At 73.0% G+C, this 20173-nt stretch overlaps 3 protein-coding genes across 7 annotated transcripts in view; all 3 read left to right on the top strand.

The window, feature by feature from the left end:
- The window catches only part of FLNC (filamin C), a 41846-nt gene extending 39330 nt beyond the window's left edge, over nucleotides 1-2516 (top strand). For all 5 annotated transcript variants that reach the window (XM_075748640.1, XM_075748471.1, XM_075748556.1 and 2 more), the window contains 3 exons: nucleotides 461-679; nucleotides 1339-1554; nucleotides 2266-2516. In XM_075748640.1, the coding sequence (XP_075604755.1) occupies nucleotides 461-679; nucleotides 1339-1554; nucleotides 2266-2453 (623 nt within the window). In that variant the 3' untranslated portion in view covers nucleotides 2454-2516. The remainder of the gene's footprint in view (nucleotides 1-460; nucleotides 680-1338; nucleotides 1555-2265) is intronic.
- Nucleotides 2517-3702: 1186 nt separating this feature from the next.
- On the top strand, nucleotides 3703-5513 carry ATP6V1F (ATPase H+ transporting V1 subunit F). The gene is made up of 3 exons (XM_075748253.1): nucleotides 3703-3898; nucleotides 4410-5098; nucleotides 5209-5513. The coding sequence occupies exons 1-2, from the start codon at nucleotides 3741-3743 to the stop codon at nucleotides 4609-4611; spliced, it is 360 nt and encodes a 119-aa protein (XP_075604368.1). The 5' UTR covers nucleotides 3703-3740; the 3' UTR covers nucleotides 4612-5098; nucleotides 5209-5513.
- A 3181-nt stretch (nucleotides 5514-8694) lies between these two features.
- LOC142600020 (cadherin-related family member 5-like) lies at nucleotides 8695-18625 on the top strand. The gene is made up of 17 exons (XM_075742824.1): nucleotides 8695-8794; nucleotides 9548-9639; nucleotides 10081-10295; nucleotides 11036-11095; nucleotides 11190-11282; nucleotides 12180-12266; nucleotides 12366-12476; nucleotides 13427-13597; nucleotides 13692-13782; nucleotides 14857-14963; nucleotides 15626-15826; nucleotides 15917-16048; nucleotides 16870-16948; nucleotides 17080-17273; nucleotides 17511-17531; nucleotides 18206-18442; nucleotides 18599-18625. The coding sequence occupies exons 2-17, from the start codon at nucleotides 9579-9581 to the stop codon at nucleotides 18623-18625; spliced, it is 1887 nt and encodes a 628-aa protein (XP_075598939.1). The 5' UTR covers nucleotides 8695-8794; nucleotides 9548-9578.
- Nucleotides 18626-20173: the final 1548 nt, after the last annotated feature.

The following is a 20173-nucleotide window of genomic DNA, read 5'->3' as shown; positions in this document are numbered from 1 at the left end:
GGGTGGTGGCCATGGGGACATGGCCATGGGGTGGTGGCAATGGAGATGTGGCCATGAGGATATGTCCATGGGGTGGTGGCCGTGGGGACGCAGCCGTGGGTTGGTGGCTGTGGGGATGTGGCCACGGGGTGGTGGCCATGGGGACACATCCATGGGGTGGTGGCCGTGGGGTGGTGGCCGTGGGGTGGTGGCCATGGGGACACATCCATGGGGATGTGGCCATGGGGACACATCTATGGGGTGGTGGCCGTGGGGTGGTGGCCATGGGGACACGTCCATGGGGATGTGGCCATGGGGACACGTCTATGGGGTGGTGGCCATGGGGACACATCCATGGGGTGGTGGCCGTGGGGATGTGGCCATAGAGACACATCCATGGGGTGGTGGCCGTGGGGATGTGGCCATGGGGTGGTGGCCGTGGCACGGCGCGGTGCCGGCACCTGACCCCCCCCCGGCGCAGGCGTGTGCTCGGAGTTCCTGGTGAAGACGGCCAACGCGGGGGCGGGGGCGCTGGCCGTCACCATCGACGGCCCCTCCAAGGTGAAGCTGGACTGCGTGGAGTGCGCCGAGGGCCACCGCGTCACCTACACCCCCATGGCGCCCGGCAACTACCTCATCTCCATCAAGTACGGCGGCCCCCACCACATCGTCGGCAGCCCCTTCAAGGCCAAGGTCACCGGTACGGGACCCCCGGGGGTCAGCGGCATGATGGGGGGGCCCTGGGGTGACGTGACGGGGGACCCCCGAGGGGACGGGACGGGGGGTCCCCGGGGGGAGGGGATGGGATGGATGGGGGGGCCCCGCGGGGACGCGTCGGGGGTCCCAGGGTGGCATGAAGACGCCCAGGATGCCAGGATGGGGGGTCCCCAGGGTGATGTCACAGGGGGTCCCCAGGGTGACATGAGGGGGGTCCCCAGGGTGATGGGGGGGTCCCCAGGGTGCTGTGACAGGGGGGTCCCTGGGGGGGGGACATGGGTGCGGTCCCCAGGGTGACAGGATGGGGGTCCCCAGGGTGATGTCACAGGGGGTGCCCAGGGAGATGGGGGGGTCCCCAGGGTGCTGTGATGGGGGGGTCCCCAGGGTGCTGTGACAGGGGGTCCCTGGGGTGCTATGAAGGAAGACCCCCAGGGTGACAGGATGGGGGGGTCCCCCCAAGGTGATGTGATGGGGGGTCCCCAGGGTGCTGTGACAGGGGGGTCCCTGGGGGGGAGACACAATGGGTGGGGTCCCCAGGGTGACAGGATGGGGGTCCCCAGGGTGACATGCCGGGGTGGGGTGATGGGGGTCCCTGGGGGGGGGTCCCCAGAGCGTGTCTGACACCACCCCCGCGCCCCCCAGGCCCGCGTCTGTCGGGGGGCCACAGCCTGCACGAGACCTCGACGGTGCTGGTGGAGACGGTGACGCGGGGGGGGTCGGCGTCGCGGGGCCCCCCCGCCTTCGGGGGGCTCCCCAAGTTCTCCTCGGACGCGGGGAAGGTGGTGGCGCGGGGGCCGGGGCTGGCAACCGCCTTCCTGGGCCAGAAGAACCACTTCACCGTGGACTGCAGCAAGGCTGGTGCGTGGGGGGCACGGGGGGCACGGGGGGCATGGGGGGCATGGGGGGCACGGGGGGCATGGGGGGGACACGGGGGGCATGGGGGGGCACGGGGGGCACGGGGGGACATGAGGGGCATGGGGGGCACGGGGGGGCATGGGGGGCACGGGGGGCACGGGGGGCATGGGGGGCACGGGGGGCACAGGGGGGCATGGGGGGCACAGGGGGACACGGGGGGGGACACGGGGGTCCTGTGGGGTCACAGGAGGGTCTGGGGGGGTCACAGGGGGGGCATGGTAGTCCTGGGGGGTCACAGGGGGGTCTGGGGGGGGACACACAGGTGGGTCCTGGGGGTCCTGCAGGGTCACAGGGGGGTCTGGGGGGGGTCACAGGGGGGGCATGGTAGTCCTGGGGGGTCACAGGGGGGTCTGGGGGGGACACACACACAGGGGGGGTCTGGGGGGGGTCACTGGGAAGGTGGGGGCTGCTGTCTGGGGGGTCTTGAGTGGTGCTGGGGGGGGTCTGGGAGGGGAAGTGGGGGGTCATTGGGGGGCTTGGGGGGTTTGGGGGGGTCTTGAGTGGTCCTGGGCGGCCTGGGAGGGTGTGATGGGTCACTGGGGGGTTTGGGGGGGGGTCAGGGGGGTCTCGAGTGGGCCTGGGGGGCCTGGGGGGGTGCGGTGGGTCACTGGGGGGGTCCTGGGGCCTGGAGGTCAGGGTGAGGACCCCCCCCAGGCACCAACATGCTGATGGTGGGGGTGCACGGCCCCAAGACCCCCTGCGAGGAGGTGTACGTCAAGCACGTGGGCAATCGCGTCTACAACGTCACCTACACGGTGAAGGAGAAGGGGGACTACGTCCTCATCCTGCGCTGGGGGGACGACAACGTCCCGGGGAGCCCCTACCGCGTCACCGTCCCCTGACACCCCCCGACCCGGGGGGGCCCTTCGGGGTCCCGGCCCCACCAATAAAGCACTGGGAGACTCGGGGGGGCTGTGACTGCTGTCGGGGGGGGCTGGGGGGGGGGGCTGAGATGGGGGGGTGAGATGGGGGGGGCTGAGATGGGGGGGTGAGATGGGGGGGCTGAGATGGGGGGGCTGAGATGGGGTGGGGGGCTGAGATGGGGGGGGCTGAGATGGGGTGGGGGGCTGAGATGGGGGGGGTGAGATGGGGTGGGGGGCTGAGATGGGGGGGCTGAGATGGGGGGGGCTGAGATGGGGGGGTGAGATGGGGGGCTGAGATGGGGGGGCTGAGATGGGTTGGGGGGGTCCGGAGGGACCCTGGAGGGGGTTGGGGGGGGTGTCCGGGGCAGGACATGGGGTTCAGGGGGTTCCTGGGGGGGCTGGGATGGGTTGGGGGGGTCCGGAGGGGCCCTGGAGTGGGTTGGGGGGGCTGTCCGGGGCAGGACATGGGGTTCGGGGGGGTCCTGGGGGTCTGGGGAGGATTGGGGGGGGCCGGGGCAGGACATGGGGTCCAGGGGGGGGCCCGGGGGGGTCCGGGATGAACTGGGGGTTCCCGGGGAGCGCCCTGGGGGCCCTGGGGTGGGCTGGGGGGGGGGGTCCGGGTCAGGACAGCGGGGCCCTGGGTCCGTGCGGTCGGGGGGTGCCGTGCCCGGGGGGTGTCAGGACGGGGGGTCCCATGGGGTGGGGGGGTCCCATGGAGGGGGGTGCCCCCCCCGCGTCCCCTCAAGGGCACGGCGCACTGCGCATGCGCCAAGCACGGGCGCTCGGGGGCGGGGCCACGGCGCTGGGGAGGGGCGATCGCTGCGGGGGCGGAGCAAAGGGGCGGAGAGGGGGCGGGGCTGCGGGGGCGGGGCCAGAACGAGAGGAGGGGCGGGACCAGCCCTGCATGGGCGGGGCCAGAACGAGCGGAGGGGCGTGGCCGGGGCTCTGGGGGCGTGGTCAGAACGAGCGGAGGGGCGGGGCCGGGGCTGCGGGGGCGTGGCCATAGCAGACGGCCGCAGCGGGCGGTGGCTCCATTAATCGGGGGCGGGGCCGAGCGGCGTGGGCGGGGCCGAGCGGCGTGGGCGGGGCCGAGCAGCGTGGGCGGGGCCGAGCAGCGTGGGCGGGGCCGAGCGGCGTGGGCGGGGCCGAGCAGCGCGGTTGCCCGGACGACGGTGGGCGTGGCCGCTGCCCAAAAAAGGGAGGGGTGGCGGCGGTGTCCGTTCGCGGCGCGCATGCGCAGCGGTGCCCCGGCGGCGGTGCGGGGCCATGGCGGGGCGCGGGAAGCTGATCGCGGTGGTGGGGGACGAGGACACGGTGACCGGGTTCCTGCTGGGCGGCGTGGGGGAGCTCGATAAGCACCGCAAGCCCAACTTCCTGGTGGTGGAGAAGGAAACCAGCTTGGCCGAGATCGAGGAGACGTTCCGGTGGGGACCGGCCCCGCGGGGGGGGGGGGGGGGATGGACCGGGGGGGGGTGAGGGGATGGGGGGTACCGGGGTGGGGGGTACCGGGGGAGGGACACGGGGATGGACCGGGGGGGGACACGGGGATGGGGATGGGGATGGGGGGGACCGGGATGGGGGGTACCGGGGGGGGGGACACGGGGATGGACCGGGGGGGGACACGGGGATTGGGATGGGGGGTACCGGGGGGGGAGGTACCGGGGGGGGGTGAGGGGGACCGGGGGGGGACACGGGGATGGGGATAGGGGGGACCGGGGGGGGGACATGGGGATGGACCGGGGGGGAGGTCCCCGGGGGGGGGACACGGGGATAGGGATGGGGGGTACCGGGGGGGGGACAGGGGGATGGACCGGGGGGGTGGGGGGTCCCGGGGTGTCTGGAGCAGGGGGGGTGGGGTGGGGGGTCCCGGGGGGGGGGGGGGTGTCTCATCCCAGGGGGGTCCCGGTCCGCTGACACCCCCCGCCGCCCCCCCAGGAGCTTCCTGAACCGGGAGGACATCGGGATCATCCTGATCAGCCAGTGCCTGGCCGAGCTGATCCGGCACGCCGTGGAGGCGCACGCCCGCCCGCTGCCCGCCGTGCTGGAGATCCCCTCCAAGGAGCACCCCTACGACCCCGCCAAGGACTCCGTCCTGCGCCGCGCCCGCGGCGTCTTCAGCCCCGAGGACCTGCGCTAGGCACGGCCCCGCACCCACCCCGGGGGTCCCCGCACCCACCCCAGGGTCCCCGCACCCACCCCCGGGGGTTCCCACCCCAAGCGTCCCCACCCCAGGGTGCTGCCGGGGGTCCTCACCCCACCCCAGGGATCCTCACCCCCACCCCAGGGTGCTGCTGAGGCGTCCCCAGCCCATCGCAGGGGTCCTCGTCCCACCCCAAGGGTCTCTAGCACACCCCAGGGATCCCCATTGCACCCCAGGGTGCTGCCGGGGGTCCTCACCCCACCCCAATGGTCCCCACCCCAGGGTGCTGTCAGAGGGTCCCCACCCCATCCCAAGGTTCCTCACCCCACCCCAGGGTGCTGCCGGGGGTCCCCACCCCACCCCAGGGATCCCCATTGCACCCCAGGGTGCTGCCGGGGGTCCCCACCCCACCCCAATGGTCCCCACCCCAGGGATCCCCACCCCACCCCAGGGATCCCCATTGCACCCCAGGGTGCTGCTGGGAGTCCCCACCCCAGAAGTTCCCACCCCAGGGTGCTGCTGGTGGATCCTCATCCCACCTCAGGGGTCCCCCCCCCCCACCCCAGGGTGCTGCTGAGGTACCCCCACCCCAAGGGTCCCCACCCCGGGGTGCTGCGGGGGGTCCCGGCGCTGCCCCGTGACACTTGCTCAGCCGTCCCGGGGAAGGGGAAGTGTCACCGCGCCGGCGCTGCCGGATCCTGCCTGCTCCTGCCTGCTGGTGCCGGATCCTGCCCGCCACAGCTGGCGCGGGCAGGGAGGAGACGGCTCGGAGGGGGTGTCGGGGTGGGGGGGCACCCCAAGGACACCAGGCGCTTGTTATGTCACCGCGGGGCCCCAGCGGCACCCCGGGGTGGGGGCTGGTGGCCGCTGACCCCCCCGGGTGTCCCCAACACGCGCTGTCACCGCTCGCTGCCTGCGCTGTCTGTGGGTCGCGCCGTGGGGCTGGGGGGTGGGGGGGGGGTCCCCCCGGTGCTGGGGTCCACGGCTGGGGGGGGGACGGACACCCCCATCTTGGGGAGCTGGGTCCTTTTGGGGCTGGGGGCACCCCCCTTGTCCTGGGGTGCTGGGATTGATGGGGACCCCCTAATCTTGGGGTGCTGGGTCCCCCTGATGTGGGGCTCAATGGGGACCCCCAGTCTTGGGGTGCTGGGTCCCCCTGATGTGGGGCTCAATGGGGACCCCCAGTCTTGGGGTGCTGGGTCGCCCCGGTGCCAGGATCCAGGGCTGGGTGGGGGGGGACCCCCCCATCTTTCGGTGCTGGGGACAGGGCTGGGGGCACCCCTCCTGTCCTGGGGTGCTGGGATCGATGGGGACCCCCTAATCTTGGGGTGCTGGGTCCTTTTGGTGCTGGGGAGGGACCCCTGTCCTGGGGTGCTGGGATCGATGGGGACCCCCTAAACTTGGGGTGCTGGGATCGATGGGGACCCAACATCATGGGGGGCCGGGTCGCCCCCAGTGTGGGGGTGCGGGGCTCAATGGGGAGCCCCCATCTTGGGGTGCTGAGTCCCTCCGTGCCAGGATCCACGGCTGGATGGGGGACCCCTCCGATCTTGGGGTGCTGGGATCGATGGGGTTCCTCCATCTGGGGGTGCTGGGTCCCCCCAGATATGGGGGTGCAGGGCTCAATGGGGAACCCCCAATCTGGGGGTGCTGGGATCGATGGGTCCCCCCATCATGGGGTGCCGGGTCCCCCCCGTGCCAGGATCCAGGGCTGGGTGGGGGACCCCCGATCTCGGGGGGCCGGGTCCCTCTGGCGTGGGGGTCTGGGACTTGGGGGGACCCCACATGGAGGGGGCTCCCCAGCCCCCCCCCGGGTCACCCTGGCCTGGCGGGGCACCCACACCCCAGGGAACACCGGGGCACGCGCACACGGGGGGGCACACGCACACGTGCACACACACACACACACACACACGTGATTGCACGCACAAAGGCGTGCGCACATAGCGTGCGTGCACACACGGCTGTGTGCACACGTGAGCACGCATGAGCACGTATGCACACGCACACACGTGCGTGCACCGACGCGTACACACGCACGCAGAAGTGTGCACGTGCAGAACACCCGTGCAAGCACCCACGCGTATGCACGCGCGCACGTGCACGCAGCCGCGCGCGTGCACCCACGTGGGCGTGCGCGCACCCGCGTTTGCGTGCGGACACGCATACGTGAGCGCACGCGTGCATGCGCGCCCGCCTTTGCACGCCCACCCGGCCGTGTGTGCACGCCCGCCCGCCCTCACCTCTCACCGGGGGCTGTGGGTGCCCCCCCGTCCCCGCGGCCGGACGCGTTGATCCTCTTTGTCCCCAAAGCCGCTTAGTGCGGCTCAGTGCCCGGACGCACCGGCACCCGCCCTTGCACACCCACCCGAGCGTGCACAGGGCGCTCGCACCCCGACCTCCAGCCCTTGCACACCCACCCGAGCGTGCACAGGGTGCTCGCACCCCGACCTCCAGCCCTTGCACACCCACCCGAGCGTGCACAGGGCGCTCGCACCCCAACCTCCAGCCCTTGCACACCCACCCGAGTGTGCACAGGGCGCTCGCACCCCGACCTCCAGCCCTTGCACACCCACCCGAGCGTGCACAGGGTGCTCGCACCCCGACCTCCAGCCCTTGCACACCCACCCGAGCGTGCACAAGGCGCTTGCACCCCAACCTCCAGCCCTTGCACACCCACCCGAGCGTGCACAGGGCACTCACACCCTGACCTCCAGCCCTTGCACACCCACCCGAGTGTGCACAAGGCGCTCGCACCCCGACCTCCAGCCCTTGCACACCCACCCGAGCGTGCACAGGGTGCTTGACCCCCAGCCCTTGCACACCCACCTGGATGTGCGCAGGGTGCTCACGCCCCTACCCCGGTCCTTGCACACACCCCCCCCCCGGGCGTGCACACGGGTGTGCACAGGGACAAGGTGTACAAGGCCGGCGCCACACGCACACACCCTTGTGCAGGCAGCGCAGGCAGGTGATCCAGCAGGCAGTGGAAGTTGCCCAGCAGGGCAGGCAGGGCAGGCAGGGCAGTGGTGTGGGCAGGGCACACAACCCAGCAGGGCAGGCAGGGCAGGCAGCCCGGTAGGTGATACTCCAGGCAGTGCAGGCAGCAGTGAAGGCAGGGAAAACCACAGGCAGTACAGACAGTGCAGGCAGGCGATACGCACAGGCAGCGTAGGCAGCACCAGCAGTGCAGGCAGGAGATAGTCCAGGCAGCAGAGACAGCACAGGCAGTGCAGGCAGGTGATTTCTTCAGGCAGGGCAGGCAGGAGACACCCTCGGGCAGGACAGGGCAGGCAGGGCAGGCAGGAGATACCCTCAGGCAGTGTGGGCAGCACAGGCAGCAGACACACACACCCAGGCAGGCAGTGCAGGCAGGGGAGGGCAGGCAAGGCAGGTAGCAGACAGCCCCGTGCAGGTAGGGTAGTGCAGGCAGTGCAGTGCAGGCAGCAGACACCCCCGGGCAGGGCAGGCAGGGCAGTGCAGGCAGGCAGTTCAGGCAGGGCAGTGCAGGCAGTGCAGGCAGGCAGGGCAGTGCAGGCAGTGCGGGCAGTGCGGGCAGGGCAGGCAGGGCAGGCAGGCAGGGCAGGCGGGCAGGGCAGGCAGGGCAGGCAGGCAGGGCAGGGCGGGCAGGGCAGGGCAGGCAGGGCAGGCAGGGCAGTGCAGGCAGGGCAGGGCAGGCAGGGCAGGCAGGGCAGTGCAGGCAGGCAGTGCAGGCAGGCAGGGCAGGCAGGGCAGGCAGGGCAGGGCAGGCAGGGCAGGCAGGGCAGGGCAGGGCAGGCAGGGCAGTGCAGGCAGGCAGTGCAGGCGGGCAGGGCAGGCAGGGCAGGCAGGGCAGTGCAGGCAGGGCAGGCAGGGCAGGGCAGGCAGGGCAGTGCAGGCAGGCAGTGCAGGCAGGGCAGTGCAGGCAGGGCAGGCAGGGCAGGCAGGGCAGTGCAGGCAGGGCAGGCAGGGCAGGCAGGCAGGGCAGGCAGGGCAGTGCAGGCAGGCAGTGCAGGCGGGCAGGGCAGGGCAGGCAGGGCAGGCAGGGCAGGCAGGGCAGGCAGGGCAGTGCAGGCAGTGCAGGCAGGGCAGGCAGGGAGCCCCGCCCGCCGCGGCTCATCCCGCCGCCGCCCCCGCTGATCCGCCCCCCCGTCCCGGGCCGGGCTGGGGCAGCAGCGCCGGGGGCGGCGGCGCGGGGCAGGTAAGGGGGGGCTGGGGGGGGCCGGGGGGGGCCGGACCCTCGGGAAGGGGGTCCCGGGGGTGGGGGGGGCGGGGGGGAGCACCCCGAGGGACCCCGGGGGGGGGGGGCTGGCAGGATGGGGATCCCCCCCCCATGCCGGTGCCGGGGGGGGCGGGGTGGCAGATGGGGACCCCCCCTCCCCCTGCCCTAATTAACGCCGCTAATTGGGGGGGGGGGAGGGGGGGCCGCCATATGGTCCCCACCCCCACGGGCGGGGGGGGCTCGGGGACCCCCCACCCCTGCAGACCCCTTTTTTTTTTGGGGGGGGGGGGGGGTCCGGGGAGGGGACCCGCGTGTACTGGGGGGGTGGGGTGTGGGTGTGGGTGTGCACACGCGTGGCACACGGGGCGGGGGGGCACACGGGGGACACGGCTGTCCCGCAGGGAGCGGTGCCGGCCTGGCGTGGGCGACCCCCCCCCGGGCACCGAGGCCGGTGAGACCCCCGGGGACGGGGACACCCCGGGGACACGGGTGGGGGACCCCCAGGGGTGGGGACATGGGGGGTACGGGGGACCCCCCGGGGCGTGGGTGGGGAGGGGGACGTGGGCACCGGAGCATGGGGTCCTGGGGGGGGGGGGGGACACACAGGGATGGGGACCCCAGGGGAAGGGGACCCCGGGACGGGGAGGGGGGTGGCAGGCGTGGGACCGTGGCTGGTGGGACACGGAGCTGGGGGTGCCAGCCTGGACACCCCCCCACCCCCCCCGGGTGCAGGCTGCCACCGAGGGCCCCGTCCCCGGTCCCCATGGCGTCCCCGTCCTGCCCGGCCCTCCTGGCCACCTGCCTGGCGCTGCAGCTGGCCACAGGTGAGGGGACACCGCGGGGGGGGGGACACGGACCTGGGGAGGGGGGACCCCGCGGGTGGCAGCCGTGAGAGATGGGAGCCAAGGGCATGGGGACCCGGGGGACGGCGTCACCAGGGAGGGGGGACCCGGGGAGGGGGACCCCGGGGGTGGCAGCCCTCGGGGAGGGGGTGTCGAGGACCCAGGGGGACACCAGCGACCCGGAGGTGGGGGTCCGGGGAGCGGGGGGACACGGGTGACGGTGACCTGCGGGCAGGGTGGGACCCTGGAGATGGGGACGTGGGGACCTGAAGGCACGGAGACCCCGGGGGTGGGGACACGGGACGTGGGGACCCCGGGGATGGCGGTCGGGGGCCGGGGACCCCCCGGCTCCGTGCACCCCGTGGGCGGGGGGACAGGGGTGGTCCGACACCCGTCCCCGTCCCCGACCCGCGGTGGCAGCAGCCCGGGGCGACGGGTGCAGCGGCTTCGGGAACCTGTTCACGGAGATCCCGGAGAACAGCGCCCACGGGAGCCTGGTGGCCCGGCTGCCGGCAGCGGGGGACACGGGCAGCGCCGGGCTCCAGCTCTGCCTGGCCGGTGCCGACGCCGCCTGGTTCTACCTGGACGGCCGCAGCGTGCGGCTCAACGTCTCGGCAGGACGGGCCCTGGACCGCGAGGTGCTGCCCCCGCCCCGGGCCACCGCACTGTCCTCTGTCCTGTGTCCACCTTGTGTCCATCCTCCATCTGCCTGTGGCCGCCGGCATCCATCTGCCATCCACCTCCATCCATCCTCCATCCATCCATCCATCCTTGTGTCCATCCATCTGCCATCCACCTCCATCCATCCTCCATCCATCCATCCTTGTGTCCATCCATCCTCCATCCATCCTCCATCCATCCATCCATCCTTGTGTCCATCCATCTGCCATCCACCTCCATCCATCCTCCATCCATCCATCCTTGTGTCCATCCATCCTCCATCCATCCTCCATCCATCCATCCATCCTTGTATCCATCCATCTGCCATCCACCTCCATCCATCCTCCATCCATCCATCTGTCCATCCATCCGCCATCCACCTCCATCCATCCATCCTCCATCCATCCATCCTCCATCCATCCTTGTGTCCATCCATCCTCCATCCATCCATCGATCCATCCATCCTCTGTCCCTCCTCCATCCACCTGCCTGTCCCTCCTCCACCCATCCTGCACCCATCCTCCACCCACCCACCCACCCACGTCCCTCCTCCCTCCATCCTGCGCTGCCTTCCTCTGTCCACCCTGCACCCACCTCTGTCCACCCTGCACCCACCTCTGTCCACCCCGCGCCCACCTGCGTGGGGGACCCCCTGGGGTGTCCCTGTGTGGGGCAGCCCCCCGCCACGTCCCCCTGCCCGACGCCCCGTCCCTTGCAGGAGCTGGAGTCCCCGGTGCTGATGGTGGCCCTGACGTGCGCCGAGGACGGCTTCTCCCCGGTACGGCCACCACACCCACAGGCCCCCCAAGGGACACGGGGTGCTCCATGGGACATGGTCCCACCCTGGGTCCCACCCCCGTGCCCCCCGGCAGGTCGAGTACCGGATCATTGTCCAGGTCCTCAACGAGAACGACAACCGGCCCCACTTCCAGGGGGCCACCGTCCTCACCCACAACGTCAGCGAGGTGCCGGGACGGGGACGGGCACCAGGACAGGGACGGATGGCCGTGGGCGTGGGGAGGGAACGGGGACCGGGATGGTGCCGGGACAGGGATGGCCCCATGGGCGTGGGGTGGGGATGGGGATGGGGACAGGGGTGGTCACGGGCATGGGGACAGCGATGGGCATGGGGTCATGGGCATGGGGACAGGGGTGGGCACGGATTGGGGACAGGGATGGGGACAGGGATGGTCATGGGGTCATGGGCATGGGGACAGGGGTGGGCATGGATTGGGGACAGGGATGGGGATGGACATGGGCATGGGGACAGGGGTGGGCATGGATTGGGGACAGGGATGGGGACAGGGGTGGGCATGGACTGGGGGACAGGGATGGGGATGGACATGGGCATGGGGACAGGGGTGGGCATGGATTGGGGACAGGGATGGGACAGGGATGGTCATGGGGTCATGGGCATGGGGACAGGGGTGGGCACCAGGACAGGGACGGCCATGGGCACGGGGTGGGGATGGGGATGGAGGTGGGGACAGGCATGGTCACGGTCACAGGGACAGGGGTGGCCATGGATTGGGGACAGGGATGGGGACAGGGATGGCCATGGGGACAGGGATGGGGATGGTCATGGGCATGGGGACAGGGGTGGGCACCAGGACAGGGACGGCCATGGGCACGGGGTGGGGATGAAGATCTGGACAGGGATGGTCACGGTCACGGTCACGGTCACGGTGACAGGGCAGGGCACCAGGACGGGGGTGTCACGGCCAGGGGGACAGGGTTGGGCACTGGGACAGGGGTGGGGACGGGGACGGGGCTGGGAGCAGGGGGGGTGCCCCGGGGGGGTTTGGGGACACGGGGGGGTGTTTGTTTGGGGGTGCCGGGTGGTGACGGGTCGGTGCTGTCAGCTGGCGGCCGTGCACTCGGTGGTGTTCAGCACGCAGGCGGAGGATGCGGACGGGGACACGCTGATGTACGTCATCGACACGGCCTCGGTGAGCGCGGGGGCGAGGGGGGGGGGGACGTCAGGCCGCGCGGGGGTGGCGGGGGGCCGGGGCCATCTGCCGGCGCTGAGCCCCCCGCCCGGCCCCCAGCCCGACGCCAGGTTCTTCCGCATCGACCTGCCCAACAGCGGGAAGGTGGTGCTGGCGCGAGCCCTCGACTTCGAGAGCAGGCAGCAGCTGGAGGTGGTGGTCACCGCCGTGGTGAGCCCCCCGCGCCCGGCAGGACCCCCTGCCCGCGCCCTGCCCGCCCGACTCGGGGGACTGGGGACCCCTGCCCGCCCCGCGGCGTCCCCTCGCGTCCCTGCCGTCTACCGCCTGCACCCCCGGCGCCGTGGGGCCGGGGACCCCCGTGCCCACCCCGTGCCCGGCCCTGGCGCTGCCGTGACACGAGGACAGTGCACGCGCGCGGGTGAGACCCCCGCCCCGGCGTGCCCCCCCTCCCCGCCCCCGTGCCCGCCGGCCGATCCCCGCCGGCCCCGCTAATTGGGGGTGACGTGATCCCGTCAGCCCCCGGCACCTGCCCTCAATCCCCCTCATTTCCCTAATGGGCGCCCGGCCCCCCCCACCCCAGCAGGCACCGGGGGGGGGGGCACCCACCTGCCGGCACCCACCTGCCGGCACCCACCCACCAGCACCCACCCATCAGCGCCCACCCACCAGCACCCCCCCGTTCTCGGGGAGTCCGCCCTGCCCTGAGCTGCCGACCCCGTTCCTGGCTGCGCCGTGGGGGTCCCTGCGACTGGGGGTCCCTGTCCCCTGGGGGTCCCTGTCCCCTGGGGGTCCCTGCGCCACAGGGATCCCTGTGATTGGGGGTCCCTGCGATTGGGGGTCCCTGTCCCCTGGGAGTCCTTGTGTCATTGGGGGTCCCTGTCCCCTGGGGGTCCCTGTCCCCTGGGGGTCCCTGCACCACGGGGATCCCTGTGATTGGGGGTCCCTGTCCCCTGGGGGTCCCTGTGCCATGGGGGTCCCCGTCCCCTGGGGGTCCCTGTCCCTGGCTGGGCAGCACCCGTCCCGTTCCGGTGCAGGCAGGGCTCGGTGCGGGCAGGGCTCGGTGCAGGCAGGGCTCGGTGCGGGCAGGACGTGCCCCAGAGCAGGGTTTGGGGAGCTCTGTGCCCCCCACCCGCCCACCCGTGCGTGGGTCGGTCCGTCAGGAGATGAACACCCGGGAACGGTTCAACGCCTCGGCCCGCGTCCGCGTGAACGTGCTGGACGGGGACGACCAGTACCCCCAGTTCCTGCCCTGCACCCCGCGCACCCACCACGGCCTCACCGTCTGCACCAGCCCCGTCTACACCGCCAACGTCACCGAGGGCCAGCTCCAGGTGGGCACACGGCACCGGGGGGGCTGGCGGGACGGGGGGGGCCTGGGGGCTGATGAGCTCTGCGTGTGTGTGTGTGTGTCCCCCCAAAACCCAGGGGGGTCCCCTGAGCTTCAGCCCCGGCTCCGTCTACGCCGAGGATGGGGACAGGGGGCTGAGGGCGGCCATCACCTACTCCCTGCTGGCAGGTACGGGGGGGTGGGGACACGGGGGGCAGCGACGGGGGGGACAGGGACACGGGGGGACAGGGACACGGGGGGCAGGGACATGGGGGGCAGGGACACGGGGGACAGGGATACGGAGGGACAGGGACAACGGGGGACAGGGACATGGGGGGACAGGGACACGGGGGGGCAGGGACACGGGGGACAGGGATATGGGGGGACAATAACATGGGGGGGCAGGGACACGGGGGGGTGACACATGGACACGGGGGGGCAGGGACATGGGGGGCAGGGATATGGGGGACAGGGACACACGGACACAGGGGCACAAGGACATGGGTGGGCAGACCCAGCTGCAGTGCCTGGGGGGGGTCACAGGGCTGGTGCCCCCTGCACCCCCCAACCCCGGGACAGGCCGTGCCAGGGGGTCGGTGTCCAGGGAGGGGGGGGCTGTGCTGGGGGGGGGAATCAGTGGGGGGGGGGGGAATCAGTGTGGGGGGGCTGTGCTGGGGGGGGCTGTGCTGGGGGGGGAATCAGTGTGGGGGGGGAATCAGTGTGGGGGGCTGTGCTGGGGGGGGCTGTGCTGGGGGGGGCTGTGCTGGGGGGTCCGTGCAGGGGGAGGGAGCTGTGTCGGGCAGGGGGGGTCCATGCCCGGGGGGGTCCTTTTGGGGGACGGGGGGGTCCGTGCCCGGGGGGGTCGGTGCCGGCACAATCCAGTCGCTGGGACCCAGTGGGTCCCACAGGTGCAAATTCCATTAAGGGATCAAGCGGGGGGGGCCCTAATTCCCCCCCCCCCTCCCCCGTTACAGCTGCAGAGTGGCTGGGGGGGGCACACCCTGGTGCACCCAAGGGTGCTCCAGCACCTGAGGGGTTAAACCCCCGTACTGGTGCTCAAAGGGGGGGGGGGGTCCCCCCAATAGAGGGGTGGCCCTCGCAGCCCTGGGGGGTGGTGTGAACGTGCGGGGGGGACGGACATTGGGGACCCCCCCCAGGGATGCTCAGGGTGTGTAGGGGAGTTTCCCACAATGCCCCGCGGTGGATGGGGGGGTTGGGGGGGGGCTGGGGGTCCCCAGCTCAGCCCTGGCCCCCCCCCCCCAGGCCAGGAGAGCGGCCGCTTCCACATCGACAACATGACGGGGGCCATCACGCTGCTGCGGGCGGTGGAGAGCAGCCGGAGCACCCCCGCCATCAGCCTCAGCGTCATGGTGGGGGGCAGCCGGGGTGGGGGGACCCCGGGAAGGTGGGGGGACCCGGGTGAGGGATGCTCGGGGAGATGGGGGGTGCCAGGGTAAATGGGGGTGTCCGGGGTGATGGGGGTACCCAGGGGAATGGGGGTACCTGGAGTGAGGGGTGTCTGGGGAGGTGAAGGGTGCCCGGGGTAAGTGGGGGTGTCTGGGGAAATGGGGGTACTTGGGATATGGGGGTACCCAGGGAAATGGGGGTGCCCAGGGATATGGGGGATGTGTGGGGTAAAGGATGCCCAGGGAGATGGAGGTACCCAGGGAAATTGGGGTACCCAGGGAGTTGGGGGTACCTGGGGTAAATCGGGGTGTCTGGGGATATGGGGGATGCCTGGGGAGATGGGGGTGCCCAGGGAGATTGGGGGTGTCCAGGGAGATTGGGGGTGTCCAGGGAGATGGGGGTACCCAGGGAGATGGGGGTGCCTGGAGAGATTGGGGGTGTCCAGGGAGATTGGGGGTGTCCAGGGAGATGGGGGTACCCAGGGAGATGGGGGGTGCCTGGGGCGGTGGGTGGTTCCGGGGGGTGAGTGACACCCACGGTGCTGGGGCCGGGGGGATGCCAGGCAGCACCCATGGGCGCAGCGGGTCAGAGCCGGGTGCCCCCCCCCCCTCCCCGCACCCCACAGGCCTCGCAGGTGAACGACGCCAACAAGTTCGCGGTGACGCAGGCGGTGGTGCGGGTGCTGGCCGCCAACCGGCACCCACCGCGCTTCGCCCACCCGACGTACCGAGCCTTCGTCCCCGCCGGCGCGCGCGAGGCCGCGCTCCTCCTCACCTTCGGCGGCCGCGTGCTGGCCCTGCGCGCCCACGACCCCGACTTTCCCGAGGTGGGTGACCCCCGGGGGGGGGCATGGGGGGGATGCAGGGGTGGGTGGGTGGCGCGGGCAGGGGCTGAGGCGGGTGCCCCCCACCCGCAGGGTGTGAACCCCCAGGTGCGGTACAGCCTGCGCCCCGCCGCCAACCACAGCCAGCTCTTCCAGGTGATGCCCAACGGGCTGCTGGTGGCCCGCGCCGACCGCCTGCACCCCACCCAGACGTACCGCCTGCAGGTGGGGGGCGCGGGGGGCACCGGGGGATTGGGGGGGCACCGGGGGATTGGGGGGGCATGGGGGGATGGGGGGCACTGGGGAATGGGGGGGGACCGGGGAATGGGGGGCACCGGGGGATTGGGGGGACACCGGGGGATTGGGGGGGCATGGGGGGATGGGGGGGACACCGGGGAATGGGGGGGCACCGGGGGATTGGGGGGGCATGGGGGGATGGGGGGGCACTGGGGGATTGGGGGGACATTGGGGGATTGGGGGGCACTGGGGAATGGGAGCACTGGGGGGGCACCAGGGGATTGGGGGGCACCAGGGGATGGGTGGGCATTGGGGGATTGGGGGGCACTGGGGGATTGGGGGGGCACCGGGGAATGGGGGGGCACTGGGGAATGGGGGATACCGGGGGATTGGGGGGACATTGGGGGATGGGGGGGCACCAGGGGATGGGGGGGCACCAGGGGATTGGGGGGCACTGGGGGCTGGGGGGCACTCGGGGGGGGACGACCCCAGGCCGTTGGGGGCATTCGGGGGGTACGAGGGGATTTGGGGGACACCAAGGGGTTTGGGGGGCACTGGAGGGGAGGGGGGGCATGGTGGGGACGGGGACATCGGGGGACGTGGGGGGGACCTGGGGGGGGGGCCTGGGGGGGGGGGCAGGAACCGACCTTGGCGGGGGGGCACCCATGGGACCACCCCGGGGTAGCACCCAGGGGCAGGGGGGGACCCCCGCGGTCCCCCAGCAGGTCTCAGGGTGGGGGCACCGTGCTGGGCTCGGGGGGGGGGGGCCCGTGCGCGTGTGCCCCCCCCAGTGCCCCCCTGTCCCCAAGGTGCTGGCGAGGGACGAGGAGTCGGGGGAGACCTCGAGCGCGGCGGTGGAGCTGGAGGTGCTGTGGCCGGGGCAGGCGGGTACGGATGGGGGGGCTGCGCGTGCCCCCCGGGGTCCCCCCGGCACCCTCTGTGTGTGTGTGTGTCCCCCCCCCACCCCGGGGCAGGGGTCCCCCCTCCTGCCCCACCCTGACTCTCTCCTGTCCCCGCAGCCCCCCGGGACCCCTCGGAGGTGGGGGCGGGCCGGAGCCCCCTGAATGTTGGGGTGCTGGCGGGGGGGCTGGGGGCCCTGCTGCTCCTCACCGCCGCCATCCTCTTCCTCGTCATGCGGGCGATGAAGAAGCGCCAGCGGCAGCAGGAGACCGCCGACCGCGCGGCGCTGGCCATCGAGAAGCACCCCAACGTGGTAGGGGCCCCCCAAAACCCCCCCGCACCCCAAAACCCCCCCGCACCCCCAAAGTCCCCCCCGCACCCCCAGTTGCCCCCCCCCACCACCACCACCAGGTGCCGGAACTTCTGGGTCCACAGCTGGGGGGGGGGGGGGTCATAAAGTGGGGGGGCTCCCCAGTCTGGGGGGGCTGGGAAGGGGAGCCCCCCCCCCGTGCCTCAGTTTCCCCAGCTGACGCCTCTCTCCGTCCCGCAGAGCCTGAGGTGGTTCCAGCCGGTGAGTGCGGGGGGGCGGTGACACCCCCAAAAAAAAAAAGGGTGCTGGGGGGTCCCCGTGCCGGGCAAGGGTCGGGGGGGGGGGGGGGGGCTGTGCCGGGCAGGGTGCTGGGTGCTGGGGGGGCCCATGGGGGGGTGTCCGTGCCAGGCAGGGTGCTGGGTGCCGGGGGGGGGTCCCTGGGGGGGTCCCTGGGGCAGACAGGGGTGGGGGTGCTGGGGGGGTCCCATGGGGGGTGTCCCAGTGCCGGGCAGGGTGCTGAGGGGGGTGCTGGGGGGTCCCATGGGGGGGTCTCTGTGCCAGGCAGGGTGCTGGGGGGGTCCCATGGGGGGTGTCCCAGTGCTGGGCAGGGTGCTGAGGGGGGTGCTGGGGGGTCCCATGGGGGGGTGTCTGTGCCAGGCAGGGTGCTGAGGGCGGTGCTGGGGGGTCCCATGGGGGGGGTCTCTGTGCCAGGCAGGGTGCTGAGGGGGGTGCTGGGGGGTCCCATGGGGGGTGTCCCAGTGCTGGGCAGGGTGCTGAGGGGGGTGCTGGGGGGTCCCATGGGGGGTGTCTGTGCCAGGCAGGGTGCTGAGGGGGGTGCCGGGGGGGTCTCTGGGCCGAGCAGGGGTTGGGGTGCTGGGGGGGGGTTCCCATGGGGGTGCCCCCCACTGACCCCCCCCGTTCCCCCCCCCCCGCAGGTCCCCGCCGGCAAGTCGCCCCCGCGCCCCCCCAGCCTCTACTACCCCAACGAGGGGTACAGCGAGGGGGGCGAGGTGCCCCCCCCGCCGCCGCCCCCCCCTGCCCCAGCCCCCCAGCCCCCCCCCGCCCCCAAAGCTCAGGCCAACTCCGTGGGGCGGCCGGGGGGGTCCCCGGGGGGGTCCCCGGGGGGGTCCCCAGAGGGTTCCCCGCCCCCCCGCCCCCCCAGCCCGGGCGAGGTGTCGGGGGGCTGCGGGGAAGGGGGGGGCAGCCCCGGCTCGGGGGGGCGGCGGGGGGCACCCCCGGGGGCGCTGCCGGCGCTGGAGGAGGTGAGCGAGGAGAGCCTGGAGGAGGGGGCGGGGGGGGACCCCAGGGTGCCCCCCACCCTGCTGCAGCTGCTGGAGGACTCCATCGAGTGCTGAGGGGGGGCGCGGGGGGGGTCAGGGGCGCGGGACCGCTTCGGTGCGGCTGGGGGGGGCACCAATAAACACCCGGAGCGGCAGCGGGGGCTCCCTGGGGGCACTGGGAGGCACTGGGAGGCACTGGGAGGCACTGGGAGGCACTGGGAGGGGAACTGGGAGGCACTGGGAGGCACTGGGAGGCACTGGGAGGCACTGCGGGGGGGCACTGGGAGGCACTGGGAGGCACTGGGAGGCACTGGGGGAGCACTGGGAGGCACTGGGAGCCACTGGGAGGGTAACAGCCCCCAGCCCTGCTCCCCTGGGGGGGGGCACTGGGAGGTACTGGGGGGCACTGGGAGGCACTGCGGGGGGGCACTGGGCGGCGCTGGGAGGCACTGGGAGGCACTGGGAGGCACTGCGGGGGGGCACTGGGCGGCGCTGGGAGGGTAACAGCCCCCAGCTCCGCTCCCCTGGGGGGGCACTGGGAGGTACTGGGAGGCACTGGGAGGTACTGGGAGGCACTGGGAGGTTACAGCCCCCAGCCCTGCTCCCCTGGGGGGGACACTGGGATGTACTGGGGGACACTGGGAGGTACTGGGGGGCACTGGGAGGGTAACAGCCCCCAGCTCCGCTCCCCTGAGGGGGCACTGGGGGGCCCTGGGAGGAACTGGGGGGGGGGGCCCTGGGACGTACTGGGAGGCACTGGGAGGTTACAGCCCCCAGCCCTGCTCCCCTGGGGGGGACACTGGGAGGCACTGAGGGGGCACTGGGATGTACTGGGAGGTACTGGTGGGCCCTGGGAGGTACTGGGGAGCCCTGGGAGGTACTGGGGGGGGCACTGCGATGTACTGGGGGGACACTGGGATGTACTGGGGGCACTGTGGGGTTACAGCCCCCAGCTCTGCTCCCCTGGGAGGCACTGGGGGGGGCACTGGGATGTACTGGGAGGCACTGGGAGGTACTGGGGGGGCACTGGGATGTACTGGGAGGCACTGGGGGGCCCTGGGAGGTACTGGGGGGCACTGGGAGGTACTGGGGGGGAGCACTGGGAGGTACTGGGATGAACTGGGGGGCACTGGGAGGTACTGGAAGGCACTGGGAGGTACTGGGATGAACTGGGGGGCACTGGGAGGTACTGGAAGGCACTGGGATGTACTGGGGGGTGCACTGGGATGTACTGGGATGAACTGGGGGGCACTGGGATGTACTGGGGGGTGCACTGGGATGTACTGGGGGGCACTGGGATGTACTGGGGGTACAGCCCCCCCCCCCGGCACGCGGGGCGCCCCCACGTGGCCTCTCCCGCGCTTCCCTGCGGTAGCCACGCCCCCTGGGGGGCGGGGCCACCCTGACCACGCCCCTTAAAGGCCCCGCGTTCCCTCGGCGCTCCCTGCCCCGGCGGTGCCACGCGTGGGTGCCCTGGGGGTCCCCGTCCCGCGCGGGGGCTGTGGGTGCCGGGTCCCTGGGGGGCCGAGGGCCTTGGGCGCAGAGCTGAGGGGGTGCCGGGGGGGGCCCCGGGGGGGGGGGGGGGGGTGCTCTTCCCTCCACCCGTGACACCAGGGCTGCGAG

Source organism: Balearica regulorum, chromosome 1 (genome assembly GCF_011004875.1).
Source record: "Balearica regulorum gibbericeps isolate bBalReg1 chromosome 1, bBalReg1.pri, whole genome shotgun sequence".
NCBI classification, from domain to species: domain Eukaryota; kingdom Metazoa; phylum Chordata; class Aves; order Gruiformes; family Gruidae; genus Balearica; species Balearica regulorum.
Note: the sequence above shows the minus strand (reverse complement) of the source record. Positions and strands in the feature narration are given on the sequence as shown.